This window comes from Microcaecilia unicolor, chromosome 1 (genome assembly GCF_901765095.1).
Source record: "Microcaecilia unicolor chromosome 1, aMicUni1.1, whole genome shotgun sequence".
Classification (NCBI taxonomy): domain Eukaryota; kingdom Metazoa; phylum Chordata; class Amphibia; order Gymnophiona; family Siphonopidae; genus Microcaecilia; species Microcaecilia unicolor.
Genome location: NC_044031.1, coordinates 718176921 through 718195066, shown reverse-complemented (window position 1 = coordinate 718195066; position 18146 = coordinate 718176921). Strand labels below are relative to the sequence as shown.

The 18146-nt window shown below is 41.6% G+C and overlaps 1 protein-coding gene across 1 annotated transcript in view; it reads right to left on the bottom strand.

Annotated features, from left to right (window-relative positions):
• The window catches only part of SLC12A1 (solute carrier family 12 member 1), a 222896-nt gene that overhangs the window by 161695 nt on the left and 43055 nt on the right, over positions 1-18146 (bottom strand). Inside the window, 2 exon segments of the mRNA XM_030189548.1 lie at positions 6011-6086; positions 8679-8804. Of these exon segments, the coding sequence (XP_030045408.1) occupies positions 6011-6086; positions 8679-8804 (202 nt within the window).

The following is an 18146-nucleotide window of genomic DNA, read 5'->3' as shown; positions in this document are numbered from 1 at the left end:
AGAAACCTAGGGAAATTCTTGCAGCTTTACTGTCTGACCTTTTCAATGCTTCTTTAGAGTCTGGAGTGGTCCTGGAAGGATGTGACCCCTCTTTACAAAAGTGAAAGTAAGGAGTAGGTTGGGAACTACAGGCCAGTTAGTCTAGCCTATATAGTGGATAAATTAATGCAAACACTTCTACAGTGGCGTAGCCAGACCTGACATTTTGGGTGGGCCTGGAGCTAATATGGGTGAGCACTATGTATATAGGTATGAGTAGCACTTAATGATGGATTTCTAAGTAGTCTACCCAACAGCTGCCCTGCATCAATATAAACCACATATATACTTAATAGAAAAACAGATGTTTGTAATACAGTTGCATTATCCCATATCTTAAACTTGACCAGACATAAGTGTGCAATAATGGCAAACATCTCAATACACATGACAGAATCCTGCAATATAATTACAGCAATAGCATATATCCTTCAAACTTTGCTTTATAACAAATGCCTGATTAAGTAAACGTTGAAGTCTTTTTCACTTCCTCTAGTTCTACTCTATCTCCCTTCTGATGCTGACAAAATAAAATGACCACGGTTCGGTACATATCCTTCAACTTTACATTATAATAAATATATATGCCTTACTAAGCTGTATTAATCAAACATTTAAAATTTGGTAAATATACCTTTGAAGACTTCTTCCTTTTCTACCTACTATGGAATTTGTTGCATATAGAGAACATAGCTAGAATGTTTCCTCTTATAGCTTTCCATAGGAAAAATGTATTTAAATTCGGGTAGCACCTCAATAATAGCAACACAAAATCCCTTCACCTCCAGGTACTTTGCGAAGTAATAGAAAATCCTGCAAAGAAGCTTCTTAGAGTCTATGTTGCAAACCTTAACCAACTCTGAATACAAATGCCAATAACAGTACCTTTAAAAAGGCAGCAATGAATACACACAACAGCAATACGCATCTCATTGGAAAGGCCAGACAAGTCAGACTCCTAGATCCCCCACACAAACTACATGCCAGCAAAATCTCTCACCTGCTGGATCACATGCAGAACACAGACCAACCCTCATCAATTAAAGAATTAAGGACCAAAAATCAGAAATTGTCATGTAGCCTGGCATCAGTCCTTCCCTTCCTTACCCCCCTATCAATCCTTGTAGCCTGACATCGGCCTTTCCCTTCCCTATCCCACCATCCAGCCCTTCTACTCTACCCCCACTATCCATTCCCATAGCCCAGCATCAGTCCTTCCCTTCCCCACCATCCATCTGATAACTAGGCATCTGACCCACCCCTCCCTGCACGCAGCCTAGCATTAGCTCTGTCCTACCCCCTTACCCAGATTTACAGAGAATTCATTAAGTTTCAATGACTCATCAGCTTCGAATACCATTTCCGGCACTGGTATCCCACCCAAATCTTCCTCAGTGAAGACCGAAGCAAAGAATTCATTTAATCTCTCTGCTACGGCTTTGTCTTCCCTGATCACCCCTTTTACTCCTTGGTCATCTAGCGGTACAACCGATTCTTTTGCCAGCTTCCTGCTTTTAATATACCTAAAAAGGTATATATTGGTTGATATTCAGTGCTGTTGCTCCGCATAGCTAACCCACAAGTATGACCACTTAAACAGCAATCCTAACTTTGCCTGATTAGCTATGCGACTATGGCACTGATCTAGGTGTCATCGTTGACAATACGTTGAAACCCTCTGCTCAGTGTGCGGCAATGGGTGAAGAAAGAGAATAGAATGTTAGGTATTATTACTACTACTACTACTTAACATTTCTAAAGCGCTACTAGGGTTACGCAGCGCTGTACAATTTAACATGGAAGGACAAAAGGAACAGAAAACAAAAATTAGGATGTTATAATGCCTTTCCATCGCTCCATGGTGCAACCACATCTTGAATACTGCATTCAGTTCTGGTCACCGCATCTCAAAAAAGATATAGTGGAATTAGAAAAGGCATAGAGAAGGGAGACAAATATGAAAAAGGGGAAGGGAAAACTTCCCTATGAGGAAAGGCTAAAGTGGCTAGGGCTCTTCAGCTTGGAGAAGAGATGGCTGGGGGGGGGGAGATATGGTAGAGGTCTATAAAATACTGAGTGGAGAGGAACAGGTAGACGTGAATCGCTTGTTTACTCTTCCATAAATAGTAGGACTAGGGGGCACGATATGAAACTATAAAGTAATAAATTTAAAACAAATTGGAGAAAATATTTCTTCACTCAATGTGTAATTAATCTCAGGAAATTCATTGCCAGAGAATGTGTTAGCTTAGCAGGGTTTAAAAAAGGTTTGGATATCTTCCTAAAAGAAAATTCCATAAGTCATTATTAAAATGGACTTGGGAAAATCCACTGCTTATTTCTAGTATAAGCAGCATAAAATGTATTGTACTGTTTTGGGATCTTGTAACCTGGATTGGCTGCTGTTGGAAACAGGATACTGGGCTTGATGGACCTTCGGTTTGCCTTAGTGTGGCAACGCCGTATATTCTTATCAGCCATAGCCACAGCTTTTTATGATTGTAGTAGCACATCTGTACTGTAATTTATATTTTGTATGTAATTTTTATTAAGTATATTTTTATGGTAGCCACTTAGGTTCTAAGTGGGTTATAGCATTTTTAAATAAATAACTTCTGGGTGCTGTTGCAAATTTGGATGTTCAATGCCAGTGCCAAGATATGGCCTGGCACTGTATATCCGGGTCTAATTTAGCTGGCGACAATAATTGCTTACAAAAATGCTGACTGCTGCCAGTGGAATATTACCCCCCTACATGGTTGTGATTAGGAACTGCTTCTTGGGAGAATTGAGGGGGTTATATAAGGATTGATGTTTATGTTTATTTGCATTTATTAAATTCATCTTTTTATAGCATAAATCAAAGTGATGTACAATAAAAATGATAAGGTTGGAAAAGAACTGCAAATAAGTTAGGGAAAGCAAGTTGATAACATACATTTCACATCTAATACACAGAGATAGAGCCCAATCACATATCCTTGCTTTATTGTTGTTTCATATTGCCACCTACTTCACCAAGAGGGGGAAGTTATCATCGTGGGCTATCATTTAAATATGTTATTTTGATATTAACCCCAGTTATTAGTAGCAAGGTCTCACTACATAAAATGGACCGGTGCTAACATATCACAAATTGTGGTAAAATAACACATCTTAACAGTAGTTCATATTGATAACTATACCCCTAAATAATCTTCTCGTTTCGCTTCCTATAGGGAAAAATGGCTGCCACTGGTGTCCTGTTTTGCTTCGGTACAGAGTTAAGCACTGAGGTTGATGTACTTTGTGGCCTATGCATGCTCCATGTCTGGATTTGTATCCTCCAGCACCCCCCTCCCCCTTTTTTTTATTATTTCTCCACCTCCTCTTTCTTCCCCCTTTTTTCTTAATGTGTTTCTTGTAGTGGATAGTTGTTTCTTGAATGTGAGCTCCAGTTTTGCCATGTTTGTAACTGTTGCTTGTTGAACTGTGCTGAGCTCTTGCTTCTATTGTATTATGTTGAAATCCAATAAAAGATATTAAACTATACCCCTAAATGGTATAAAACTCGATGATGATGGTTGTGATATATTCAAAGTACATTTGTTCTTTTTCTCAGCAAGAACTATTAGGATAGTACTGAATTTGTGTTTACACTGCAATAATATACATTTAGGGCTGGATTCAGTAAATAGCATGCAAAATTTGGAACTGGAAACAATCAGTGCTAATCTATAAAGGTCACTCCAGGTTGAGTGTCCTTTATAGAATACCATGTAGCGCCAATTCTCATGCTCAGATTTGAGTGCCAGGACTTATGCCTGCTAAAACCAGGTGTAATTTCTGGCACCCAATCTGGGTATGCATCACTGGTATTCCACAACACTGCACACACATTTTTGGAATGCCCCTGACCCACCCATGCCCCTCCTATGGCTAAACCCCCTTCTGGGTTATGCGTTAGGATTTAGGTGCCCAGTGTTATAGAAAAGTTCACAGTTACCAACAAAACTCTTCCAATATCATCAAACAGCAAGCTAGACAGAGCCTATTATTGTACCCACATTAATTATTCTCAACACAACAATGCAGACACAGAGCTAAAGGGAAAATTAAGCAATAAAATAGAGGAAAAAGCTTCAGAATCCCACTTCCAGCAGTAAATTTTAGTGATGCTTTATGGGCAATTACCTTATAGGCATAAACCCCTCTCCCCCATGAATGATTCACACTCCATTAGCCATTGTGTGCGTGAATCCTAATTGGTGCCAATTAGAATCAATAATTAATTGTTAGTGTCCAATTACTACTATTAACCAATTAAGTTGCACACATTTATCAGGATTGCACCCAAATTTTGGCGAGGAAATTTGGGTGACCTTTACAGAATCCAGGGATAAGTGCAGGAAGGTCTCCTAAAAGATAGCAAAAAACCATCACTAGACCCCACCTGCCCTTCCAACTACCGCCCCATCTCCCTCCTACCCTTCCTCTCCAAGGTACTTGAACGCGCCGTTCGCAGCCGCTGCCTTGATTTTCTCTCCTTTCATGCCATCCTCGATCTGCTTCAATCCGGTTTTCGCCCTCTGCACTCGACAGAAACGGCACTCACTAAAGTCTGTAATGACCTGTTCCTTGCCAAATCCAAAGGTCACTACTCCATCTTCATCCTCCTTGACCTATCCGCCGCTTTTGACACTGTCAATCATAATTTACTTCTTACTACACTATCCTCATTTGGGTTCCAGGGCTCTGTCCTCTCCTGGTTCTCCTCTTATCTCTCCCACCATACCTTCAGAGTACATTCTCATGGATCTTCCTCCACCCCCATCCCACTCTCTGTTGGAGTTCCTCAGGGATCTGTCCTTGGACCCCTTCTTTTTTCAATCTACACCTCTTCCCTGGGCTCTTTGATCTCATCTCATGGTTTCCAATATCATCTTTATGCTGACGACACCCAGCTTTATCTCTCCACACCAGACATCACTGCGGAAACCCAGGCCAAAGTATCGGCCTGCTTATCCGACATTGCTGCCTGGATGTCCAACTGCCACCTGAAACTGAACATGGTCAAGACCGAGCTCATTGTCTTTCCACCCAAACCTACTTCTCCTCTCCCTTCACTCTCTATTTCAGTCGATAACACCCTCATCCTCCCCGTCTCATCTGCCCACAACCTCGGAGTCATCTTTGACTCCTCCCTCTCCTTCTCTGCCCATATCCAGCAGACAGCCAAGACCTGTCGCTTCTTTCTTTATAACATCAGCAAAATTCGCCCTTTCCTCTCTGAGCACACCACCCGAACTCTCATTCACTCTGTCATTACCTCTCGCCTTGACTACTGCAACCTACTCCTCACTGGCCTCCCACTTAACCATCTATCCCCCCTTCAATCCGTTCAGAACTCTGCTGCGTGTCTTATCTTCTGCCTAGACCGATATGCTCATATCACCCCTCTCCTCAAGTCACTTCACTGGCTTCCGATCAGGTACCACATACAGTTCAAGCTTCTCCTACTAACCTACAAATGCACTCAATCTGCAGTCCCTCACTACCTCTCTACCCTCATTTCCCCTTACGCTCCTATCTGTAACCTCTGCTCACAGGACAAATCCCTCCTCTCAGTACCCATCTCCTCCACCACCTCCCTACCCATCTTCAAATCCTTGCTCAAAGCCCACCTCTTCAATGTCGCTTTCGGTACCTAACCATTGTACCTCTATCCAGGAAATCTAGACTGCCTCAATCTTGATTGACTGCACTTTTTGTCCTTTAGATTGTAAGCTCCTTTGAGCAGGGACTGTCCTTCTTTGTTAATTGTACAGCGCTGCGCAACCCTGGTAGCGCTTTAGAAATGTTAAGTAGTAGTAGTAGTATCAGAGAAGCTAGAAATGTTGCTGGGGTTAAAGACACATTTTGCCAACTCTGCTAATCAAACTATTTATTAACATTAGCATATTTAAAGCTTGAAGATAAGTGCATACAGTACCTATCCCAGCTTGACCTATAATCCAGGACAGTCGGATGAAAAGCATCACACCCCAGATGTTCAACATGCATCTGACCTATGTTTAAAAAAGATGCAACATTATTATAGCATGGAAACAGATGTACAATATTTTTTATTTCATTGCCAAGCAGCTTCTTTCTTCTCTTTGGGCTTTCTGTCCAATTATAATCTATCCCAGTTGGGGTTATGTGCTTTGTGTGTTCATTTATAGCTATTTTGCACCTGATATTCAAAGGATGCGGGCTCTTAACTTTGAGAATTATGCTTCTAAACTTACTACAACTGAGTGCATAAATTGATACTTAGAATTTCACTAAACTCCTAAATTTAAAAACATAAAAAGTGGGTGAAACCAGGAGCAGATTTAGGGCAGGGAAGAAATTTAGAAGCTTAGCACAGATTTCTAGGACTAGATTCTATAAATGGTGCCTATAATATCAGCTTATAGAATACCACATAAGCGGTATTCTATAAGCTGCATCTAAAGTTCAGCACGGTTTATAGAACAATGCGTAAGTGAAGAGGTCACATGTAAATTTAGGTGCCATCATTTGCACCAATGAAAATGTGCCCATGCCTAAATTTACACGTGGAGCACCCATATTCTATAAGTGCAGGCATAACTCAAAACCACACCCTCAATCTGCCTAGAAACGCCCATGACCCTCCCATTTCCTACCCCTTTTTTGGGCTGCGCGTAAATTTTAGACACAGATCGTGCGCCTAACTTTATGTATTTAGATCTCAATTAAATCAATTAGTGCCAATAATTGCTTATTAAAAAGTCAATTATTGGCACTAATTGGCTTGTTCTATTAAATTGCACATACAAATGGAGAGGGGGGGGGGGGGGTGCACCATAAATTAGGCTAAAGGGGACTGAATGGGGATATGTGCTAGTGGGGTAGGGAGTTCCAATTGGTGGGGTAGGGGAGTCAGGGAATCAGATCGGTGGTGTCAGGGGGAATAGGATGTCAGAAGGATTGGATCAGGGGGTAAGAGGAGTACTGCCATGACAGATCTATGCTATATTATTTCTTTATTCGTGTTTGGGCCTGCACTGCGTTACTTGCAATGACAGCAACAATGCTCCCACGCTGTCACTGACTGCAATGCAATGTCATGTGGTAAGTGTCTGTCCTGCACTGTAAATATAGGGCATATGCTGGATACTCTCCCTACATTTACCACATAAACTTTCAACTTACCGTGCACTCGTTTTCACAACTAAATACTCCTAATTTTGGCTGAAAATTGGGCACAAATATAGGAGCATAACTACAGGAACTCAGGGGTAGATATTTAGCTGGCGGCTGTGAGCGGTTTGTTTTAGCTGCCACTGGTTTCATTCCTGGATGTAGGCCGTGTCCAGGCACCAGCATTGAATATCCATGTTTATACAGCCAGTTCATATAGGTTTATATGGATGGTTAAGTGCCACTGAATATGAGCAATTTAAATAGCCAGGAACCATTTCTGGCTGGTTAAATCACTTTGGGGCCCTTTTATTAAGGCGCGTAGGTGCCTAAGTGCATAAAACGCACGTCAAATTAGGACTACCGCCCAGCTACCGTCCAAAACGCACAGCAGAAAAAAATTTTCTATTTTCTACCTTGTGGTGCTAACCGGGCGATAATCAGCAGTGCACGCGCGCAGATGATTACTGCCCAGTTAACACGTGAGACCTTACCACTAAGTCAATGGGTGGCGGTAAGGTCTCAGGCGCGCGCCAATTTTAATTTTGCCGCACATCCATTTTCGGCCACAAAAATAAAAGGCCTTTTTTGCAGGCGTGCTGAAAAATAGACCTGTGCGCGTCCAATACATGCGCCTGCACCAGCACAGGCCATTTTTCGGCATGCCTTAGTAAAAGGCTCCTTTGAATATCAACCCCTTAGCTTTGTTTGAATATTAGGCCCCTTGATAAATAAGGTGGGAAAATGTGGGATACAAATGTAACTAATAAATAGATAAATGCATGCACATGTATTTTTTATCCCTCTCCACTCCTCTAGGCTAGCTATCATATCAATAGTTCTCCAGGTGAAAAGGCCCAGATTGTAGTTCCCTTCAGAACCAGGCAGTCAGGAAGTTTTGCTGTTGAGTGATGGCTGGAGCTCTCATCAGCTGTGCTGGCTCTGCATCATCCCAAACTAGAAGAACTGGAAATGGATCTAGGCATTGAAACCAGATCCAAACAAAATAACAGGAAGAAACTCTCTGTACACACAAGTCACACCAAGGGAGCAAAGATGGCTAAAAGGAAGAATGGACAAACTGGAGTATCATGGTGGATATCAGCAACTTTTAGAACATAATTGTCTAAGGTGAGCTTTTAGATTGGAACACCTTTGGAAAGAGGAGGAACAACCCACTGCTATGTCATTAGACTCGTATATTCATTCCTTTTGCAATCTTTGTGACTCCTGAAGCAGGTGTCTATGCCGAAACCTGGCCGTGTTGGGTCATTTCTGCAGTACAAGAAGTTGGTAATATCTCCAATATTTCCATTGAACCCAGATCACCCATATGTGGCAGCTGAGCTTTCAGGTCAATCGAAATATTATTTTGTGAGAAAAATACATTCTTGAAAAGCATTGTATAGGTGCAATCTGATCCTAAAGATATTATAGAGAACTTATCCTACCAGCACACCCTTTATCCATCCAAACTTCATGAATCCCCCTTTCTCTTCCTCCGCCTTGTTTTCTGTTTCTTCATCTCCCAGCATGCCATCTCCATTAGCAGTAGATCCTGGAGTTACTTGTATGCTCTAGATGTCCAGTAAGAAAAGAAAGGTCGAACATTTATTATGATAAACAAAATGTAATGGTAAATCTCACCTTTTGACTAAAATTTGTATATTGCTATATTTCCCTATTGTTCTGGTCCATTATATTTCAGCAAAATTTATAAATGCTACTTTGTATACACATAGGCAGTGGAAGGGGGTGGGCTACCAGGGTCATGACCCAAGAAATCTTTTTTTAAAAGACTATCAGGGGCATATTCGAAAGAGAAGGACGCCCATCTTCCAACACTAATCAGGAGATGGGCGTCCTTCTCTCAGGGTCACCCAAATTGACATAATGGAAAGCCGATTTTGGGCATCCTCAACTGCTTTCTGTTGCGGGGACGACCAAAATTCACAGGGGCGTGTCAGCACCGTACCGAAGGCGGGACTGGGGCGTGATTTAGAGATGGGCATCCTCGGCCGATAATGGAAAAAAAGAAGGGTGTCCCTGACGAGCATTTGGACGACTTTACTTGGTCCATTTTTTTTCACAACCAAGCCTCGAAAAGGTGCCCGAACTGACTAGATGACCACCGGAGGGAATCGGGGATGACCTCCCCTTACTCCCCCAGTGGTCACCAACCCCCTCCCACCCTAAAAAAAATTTTTAAAAACATTTTTTTGCCAGCTTCTATGCCAGCCTCAAATGTCATACCCAGCTCCATGACAGCAGTATGCAGGTCCCTGGAGCAGTTTTTAGTGGGTGCAGTGCACTTCAGGCAGGCGGACCCAGCCCCATGCCCCCCTACCTGTTACACTTGTGGTGGTAAATGTTGAGCCCTCCAACCCCCCCCCCAAAACCCACTGTACCCACATGTAAGTGCCCCCCTTCACCCCTGAGGGCTATGGTAGTGGTGTACAGTTGTGGGGAGTGGGTTTTGGGGGGCTGAGCACCGAAGGTAACGGAGCTATGCACCTGGGAGCAATTTGTGAAGTCCACTGCTCTGCCCCCTAGGGTGCCCGGTTGGTGTCCTGGCATGTGAGGGGGACCAGTACACTATGAATGCTGGCTCCTCTCACGACCAAATAGCTTGGATTTGGTCGTTTTTGAGATGGGCGTCCTCGGTTTCCATTATCGCCGAAAACCGGGGACGACCATCTCAAAAATGACCTAAGGACGACCATCTCTAAGGTCAACCTAAATTTCATGATTTGGGCGTCCCCGACCGTATTATCGAAATGAAAGATGGACGCCCATCTTGTTTCGATAATACGGGTTGCCCCGCCCCTTTACGGGGCTGTCCTGCGAGGACGCCCTCATGACAACTTGACCCTCTTTATTATCTTATAATTCCCAACATGGCTATATTTCGAAAATTCTTCATTGGGGCATAGAAAATGTGAGTTCACATATAAAACCTAGAATCTAAGTATTCAGCCAGCAGAGTTTCATGCTTTATTTGGCCACCACCAGCGTTATGCCAGGTTATTTAATGCCGGGCCATATCCAGGCACAGGCATTGAATATTTGGGTTTATGTAGACATCCAGAGTGGAGGAGTAGCCTAGAGGTTAGTGGAGTGGCCTGAGAACCAGGGGAGCTGGGTTCAATTCCTACTATAGCTCCTTGTAACTCTGGGTAAATCACTTAATCCTCCATTGCCCCAGGTACAAAATAAGTACCTGCACATAATATATAAACGTTTTGATTGTAACCCCCAAAAGGTGGTATATCAAATCCCATCCCGTTTCCTATCTTTTATCCAGTTAAGTGTGATATTCAGCACTTAATTGCCTAAGTGAAACTGGATAAAAGTAAGACTTAAGCCGAGCAAGGTTATCTTTAGATCCTTATGGCACCTTGAGGCTTTTTTCCCCCCATAACTCTACACCAAATTTCCATATAAAAATTTCAAGGAATTTGGTTGTGCTGTTTCCTTCTGCATAGTAGTGGGAGTTATTGGAGATTACTATATATAAGCTACTCCTACCACCACCATTTGATACTATTTAAAAGTAAGACTAAGAACATAAGAATAGACATACTAGGTTAGACCAATGGTCCATCTCGCTCCATATCCTGTTTCCAACAATGGCCAATCCAAATTATAGGTATCTGGCAGAAACCCAAATAGTAGCAACATTCCATGCTACAAATCCCAAGGCAATCAGTGGCTTTCCCCATGTTTATCTCAATAACAGACTATTGACTTTTCCTCCAAGCATGACCAGCAGGAAAAAGGAGGTGATAGTGTTGTGGAATAAGTCACTGGTGAGGCCTCATTTGGAGTACTGTGTGCAGTTCTGGAGACCGCACCTATGGAAAGATATAAACAGGATGGAGTTGGTCCAGAGGGCGGCTACGAAATTAGTAAGCGGTCTTGAATGCAAAAATTATAGGGACAGGCTTATGAACCTCAACATGTATACGCTGGAAGAGAGGAGGGAGAGAGGAGACATGATAGAAACGTTTAAATATCTCATGGGCATTTATGTACAAGAAGAGAGCCTTTTTCAAATGAAGGAGAGCTCTGGAATGAGGGGGCATACAACAAAGTTAAGAGGGAATAGGCTTAGGAGTAACCTAAGGAAGTATTATTTCACAGAAAGGGTGGTGGAGGCGTGGAATAGCCTCCCGGTGGAGGTGGTGGAGTTGAGGACTGTTCCAGAATTTAAAAAGTCATGGGATAAGCATGTGGGATCACTTAGGAACAGGAAGAATTAGGGGTTACAGAGGATGGGCAGACTGGATGGGCCATATGGCCTTTATCTGCCATCATGTTTCTATGTTTCTATTTTAAACCCAGATATGCTAACCGCTGTTATCACATCCTCAGATAACGAGCTCCAGAGCTTAACTATTCTTTAAGTAAAAAAATATTTCCTCCTATTTGTTTTTTAAAGTATTTCCATGTAATTTCATTTCACTCATACCCATTCTACTCCACTCAGGATTTTGTAGACCTCAATCATATTCCCCCCTCAGCCTTCTCTTTTCCAAGGTGAAGAGGCTTAACCTCTTTAGCCTTTCCTCATATGGGAGGAGTTCCATCCCCTTTATCATTTTGGTCTGTATTTTATGTGATCCAGTTTGTCTGGTTATCTTAACCATATAAGTGCTGACTCCACCCCTAGACCGCCAATAAAATAGTCAGCTTTCAGTTTAGCAGCTAGTGCTGATGTAAGTATTATTTATTATTATTTATTTATTGCATTTGTATCCCACCTTTTCCCACCTATTTGCATGCTCAATGTGGCTTACATAGTTTTAATAACATTGTCATTCTAGGGTATCAGATACAGTTGTTAGTATTGTGCTGAGATTAAGTAGGGAAGAGAGAAGAGGAAGGGAGTGATTAGGGTAGTTATAGAAGGTGGGTTTTCATAACTGAGTAGGTTGGTGAGGTGGATTAGTGAGGTTATCGGTTATCGGTTCTCGTTGTAGGCTTTGTTGAAGAAGTATGTCTTCAGGGCTGTGAGAAAGATGGTTATTTCGTTGATTGTTTTCAGGTCTGTAGGTAATGCATTCCATAACTGCGTGCTCATGTAAGAGAAAGTAGTGGCATGCATCAGATTGTATTTTAGTCCTTTACAGCTGGGGAAGTGCAGGTTGAGAAATTTGCGGGATGATCTTGTGGCATTTCTGGGAGGTAGGTCCACGAGGTTTAGCATGTATATTGGGGTGTCTGCGTGAATGATTTTGTGTACAATCATGCAGATCTTGAATGCAATTTGTTCCTTAAGTGGGAGCCAGTGAAGTTTCTCTCGTAAGGGTTTTGCACTTTTATATTTGGTTTTTTCAAATATGAGTCTGGCGGCAGTATTCTGGGCAGTTTGGAGTTTTTTGATAGTCTGTTCTTTACAGCCAGCGTACAGTGTGTTGCAGTAGTCCAAATGACTTATTACCATTGACTGTACCAGGGTACGGAAGATGTGTCTCGGGAAGAACGGTTTTACTCTTTTGAGTTTCCACATGGAGTAGAACATCTTTTTCATCGTGTTTTTCACGTGGGCATCAAGAATGAGGTTTCGATCAATGGTGACTCCAAGAATTTTCAAGTTTTGTGAGACAGGAAGAGAACAGTATGGTGTGATTATGGTGGAGAAACTTTTTGTGTTATATTGTGAAGTGAGCACAAGACATTGTGTTTTTTCTGCGTTAAGTTTTAGTTGGAATGCATCTGCCCATGTTTGCGTTGTTTGGAGGCTTTGGTTGATTTCGATGGTGATTTCATTTAGATCATGTTTGAACGGGATGTAGATTGTGACGTCATCTGCATATATGTAGGGGTTGAGGTTTTGGTTGGCTAGAAGTTTGGCTAAAGGTATCATCATTAGGTTGAATAAGGTTGGTGAGAGGGGGGATCCTTGGGGAACTCCACATTCAGGTGTCCATGGGAGTGATCTGTCTGCATTCGTTGTTACTTGGTATGATCTTGTGGTCAGGAATCCTTTGAACCATTTGAGAACTGTGCCTCCTACTCCGAAGTATTCTAGTATATGTAATAGTATTTCATGATTAACCATGTCAAAGGCACTGGACATGTCGAATTGTAGGAAGAGTATGTTGTTACCAGTTGCAATTGCTTGTTTGAATGAGTTCATTGCGGACACTAGAACAGTTTTGGTGCTATGAGTTGACTGAAATCCAGATTGAGATTCGTGCAGAATTGAATGTTTATTTAGGTATTCAGTGAGTTGTTTCATCACTATGCCTTCAATGAGTTTGGTTATAAGTGGAATAGATGCTACTGGGCGATAGTTGGTTAGGTCCATTGTGCTTTTCTTCGCATCTTTCGGTAGCGGAGTAAGTAGGATGTTTTCTTTATCCGTGGGAAAGAGCCCATTTTGAAGCCTGTGATTTACGTGGTTCGTGAGGTCTGTTTTGAATTGTTTGGGTGCAGATCTTATTAGACTATTAGGGCAGATGTCTAATTTGCATTGCGATTTGGCATATTTTCCGAGCCAATGTGAGATTTCATTTGATGAGAGTGTGTCGAAGTTGGTCCATGATCTGCTGGGTATTCCCCGGGTTTTGGGTCTAGACATTCAAGTATGTTGTGTAGTCCGTTATATTGGTAGGTATCATGAGTCTGAGCTTTATTTTTTCCTTGAAGTAATTAGCAAGATTGGTTGCTGATGGGGTATCTGTGTTGTTGGAGGTAGCCGTAGTAGTGTTTAGGAGACTGTTTACGAGTGAGAAGAGTTTGTGTGTATCCTTGTAGTTTGGTCCTATTTTGGTTTTGTAATATGTCCTTTTAGTTTGTCTGATAGTGTATTTGTATTTTCTTTGTAATTGTTTCCAGTCTTTGAGTGTGTTTTCGTCTTTTTTTTCTTGTTCCATGCTCTTTGTAGTCTTCTTACCTGTGTTTTTAGTTCTTTCAGTTCTTCGTTAAACCATGGTAGAGTTTTTTCTATGTGAGGTTCTGGTTTGAAGTGGCGCTATATTGTCTAGTATTGTTCTGCATCTGTTATCCCATTCTTGAAGAAATTGGTCGGTGTAGAAATGTTGCCAGAATATTAGTGGGTCAATTTTGCCTCTCGTAGTATAGGTTTGTTGTTTTTGTTGTGTCTTTTTTGTTCTCCAGTGGAGGGAGAGGTTTACACTGTAGTGATCGGACCATGGCCTGGCTGTCCATTTTGTGTCTATTAGTGTGAGATTTGGTTCTGATGAGAATTTGTGGGTGATAATGTCTAGTGTATGTCCTTTGTTATGGGTGGGTTGTGTGTAACACAGAATATCAGTGGATAGCCCTGCACAAGAGATTTAACTAGCCTGTAGCCTCACCTAGATGATTGAATCACTTTGACGCTTGTATGTATAGCGAAACGTGATCATGTCAAGTCCTAGTGTGGTTATTCGACTACCAATTGAAAAATAACCCGAGTGGAAACATTGTTGATAACAGTGTTGACAACTATAACAGTTGATTTGAACTGGGGATTGACAACTGGTGAATCACCCGATTGGAGTAGCGATATTTTGGCATCGAGATACAAATAAAGGACTGTGAGTTAAGAAAAGAATTGTGAGTCCAGATGTAATGCCAGATATGCCATGCTACATGATTGTTGTGAAAATACAAGTGGAAAGACATTGATATTGACATTGAATATTCATCACATAAGATCGAGATACTGTCGGTGATCACAAATATACAGTGATATGTACAAAAACAAATCCTGTTATATGATTGTCATGTAAGACTGTATTGAAGAGTGTGATAGGTTTGGATTAGTGTGAATGTTGAGATGTAGATAGCGAATATGCAACAATGTAATACTGAAAAGGATTTAATACTGTGTTATTTGATATATTATTAAAGGAGTATTTTGCATTATAAACGGTTGTTTTATTGATAGATACATATTAATTGGGAAAATCCTGACAACTCGACTGGGTTGCCCACCCCTGTGCTAGCAAGTAGTGTCTGTGCAAGAATCTGTAACAGTCCAGCATGTTCCAGTTTTCCAGTAGCAGGTATAATGGTGCTCTAGGGCCCAATATAAGATTTGTCGCTGTCTTTTCATAGGTGGATTAGGGATATTATGGTGTGGTGAATTTTCAGTATAGTTTCTGAGTGTCTTCTTGCAGGATTTTGTGTTATTTCACAAAGTTTCTGGCCCTATTGGAGACTCTGGGGTTGGCGGCCTTTGTTACCCAAGGTACAAATGCTTGGGAGTAGTGGTCTCCACATCCTGTAGCATCACCATACAAACAAAAGGCCATCTGATTTTAAAAAGTGTCCAGTGGGAGGAGTGCTTATGTTGTGCCAGAGATGATGGTCACAATTTGAATACTTTAAGAAGACAGACTGCCTGCTCTGGCCAGTCCTGGGACATCTGCTGCATCCCTCCTCCTGATGTAACTTCCTATTTTCCTCATAGGTGGGATATAGCAGAGGCAGCCTGTGTTAAATCATTGCCACAGCCACCCCACTTGAGCGACAACACCGTTACTGCCGCCTAGCCGACACCAACCGCTGCCTACTTTATAAAAGTTTGCTCCCCCTGACATCAAAACCTGGCTACGCCTCTGGATCCAAGCATTCACCTGCATAGTTCAAACTTAGTACACCAACTTTAGTACAAAAAACAGGATTTGAAGTACGTTTACAGTATTATGACAAAACACATGTAATTAATTCCTCTCTTATACAACCCTAAAACAGAAAGCTGTACTCTTAGGTACAACAGATCATACAGATATGCTTCTGCCAATACATATGAATGCAGTATTCAAAACCCTAGGGAAGTGTATCCATCTCAATAAAACATGTTCAATTCCACACTAGAACAGTTGCAAACATGATTTAAGGAAAATCATTTTGCTTAACAATTTATATGCAGATATAGAACACACACACAAGCAAAACAGAGAAATATGCTGCAACTTAACTCGAAAATATCAATTAGCTTTCCAAGTTTCAATTAACTATTCTAATAGATGATGGAATTGTTACTTAATCTTGCAAATTTAAGCACAGCTCAGTGCATTGGTGTCAGTGTCCTGAAAAGATTTGTATTGACATATATTCTGTTCTAAATCTATAGACGTGTGCTTGGAGACATCTCTGTTTTGATTCATTTTCCTTCCATAAAAAATTACTGATTAAGAAAAAATAAACAAACTGATCAGTGAACTTAGAATAGTTGGTACTTAGCCAGACCACAACAAATACAAATTAATGAAACCTATGCTAGAATTAATTTAAATAGCAAAAAGTCAAAGTTTCAAAATAATCAAGTTTTGTTATTTATTTCTAGTTTAGCAGTTCACTGTTTATCTTGATTATCTGATAACCATTATTAAAAGAAAACATATCTTGAATTTTCCTGTACTGCTGTACTGTGAGATTAAACAATCATTAATATTGAAAGAAATTATTCTAATCTACAGAACAGCTTTTGTACCTTGATTGTAATAAACCATGGAAAATATAGTAGTGTGCAAATATTTAGCCACCTATTAGTCAAAAGAAGCTCACACAACCTCTACATAAGTACAAAGTTTAACATGTCCCATTTTTGCAAATTGTAATGTATAATTACTGGGGTTTTTTTGACAGATTCAAAATAAGGATATAATAAATATGGCAGGTGCAAAGGTTTGGACACCCTTTCAGGCAGTACTTTGTAACACTTCCTTTGGCAGAAATAAAAGCTTCCAAACATTTCCTGTAGCCAGCTAAAGAGGGTAGTTATTACGGTGATGGTCTTTAGCCACACCTTAATTTACTGCAAGAGTGACCAAACTGCAGTGTCTCAGTACTATAGTTTATTGACCACAGTACATGAAGAATACAACTTGTGATAAACTTTGCAAGCTGAATTCCTCACGACTCCCTGAAGCATCAAAATACTAGGCTTTAGCAGTCTGCTGGTACCCCCACCCAATTAAGTATCCCCCCTTCCCATGGCCCTTCAAACAATCCCCCCCTCCAAAGAGCTTCTTCTTCAACAATTTCTCCCATAGAGCTTCTCCCCCATGACTAGATCCTCCCAATGAGCTTTCCCCCAGCAGACCACCCAAAACAGTGCTCACAGCAGACCCCCCCTAAGAGCTTTGCCCCCAAGCAATCCCCCTAACGGCCCCCCCAAAAGATCCCCCACCCCCCAATAGACCTCTGGGCCCACCTGAAGTGTTTCTCAATGTTCTGGTGAAGGGTAAGCAGGAGCGATCCCCAGTCACTCTTGCCAATGCTGGCTCCTGGCTCAAAATGGCAACCATGACCTCTAAAAGTAGTCTTGCAGTACTACCGCTAGGAGTCACACTTCTATATATGGAGCTTGATCCCTAGCACTAGTATCACGAGACTACCATGAGAGGTCACAGCTGCCATTTTGTGCCAGGAGTCAGCAGAAGTGACTGGGAATTGCGCCTGCCTTCCCTACACTAGACCACCAGGGAAACATTCAAGTAGGCTTGAGGAGTCTACAGGGGAGTGAGGGGTGTTTGGGAGGAGCTCCTTGGGGGAGGGGGTCTGCTTGGGAGGAAGCTGATCAAGGGGATTATTTGGGGGGTTGAAGAGGGAGACTCAATGGGCAGAAAAAACCAGGGTTCTGCTAAGACCCCCTTAAGGTGAGAAGCGGGAGCATCTGGCTGCAACTTAGAGGCCTGATGCTCCTGGACAGAAGAAGAATGCCAGCTTGAGCTGACATTATTTTTCCAGGAATAACGCAGGTTGTGGTGATCACTGCAATCTGCATTATTAGATTTATATAATAATGAGGTGTTTTTATAGCATTTGCATGCTTTGCATCTCATTATTATGTACCCATTGGAAACTTTAATGTGTATTATGGTAAAATAATGCAAGTTATTGCAGTTTAATGCATATTACGGAGCAAATAAATTGTGTTATTGCCATAACACACCTTG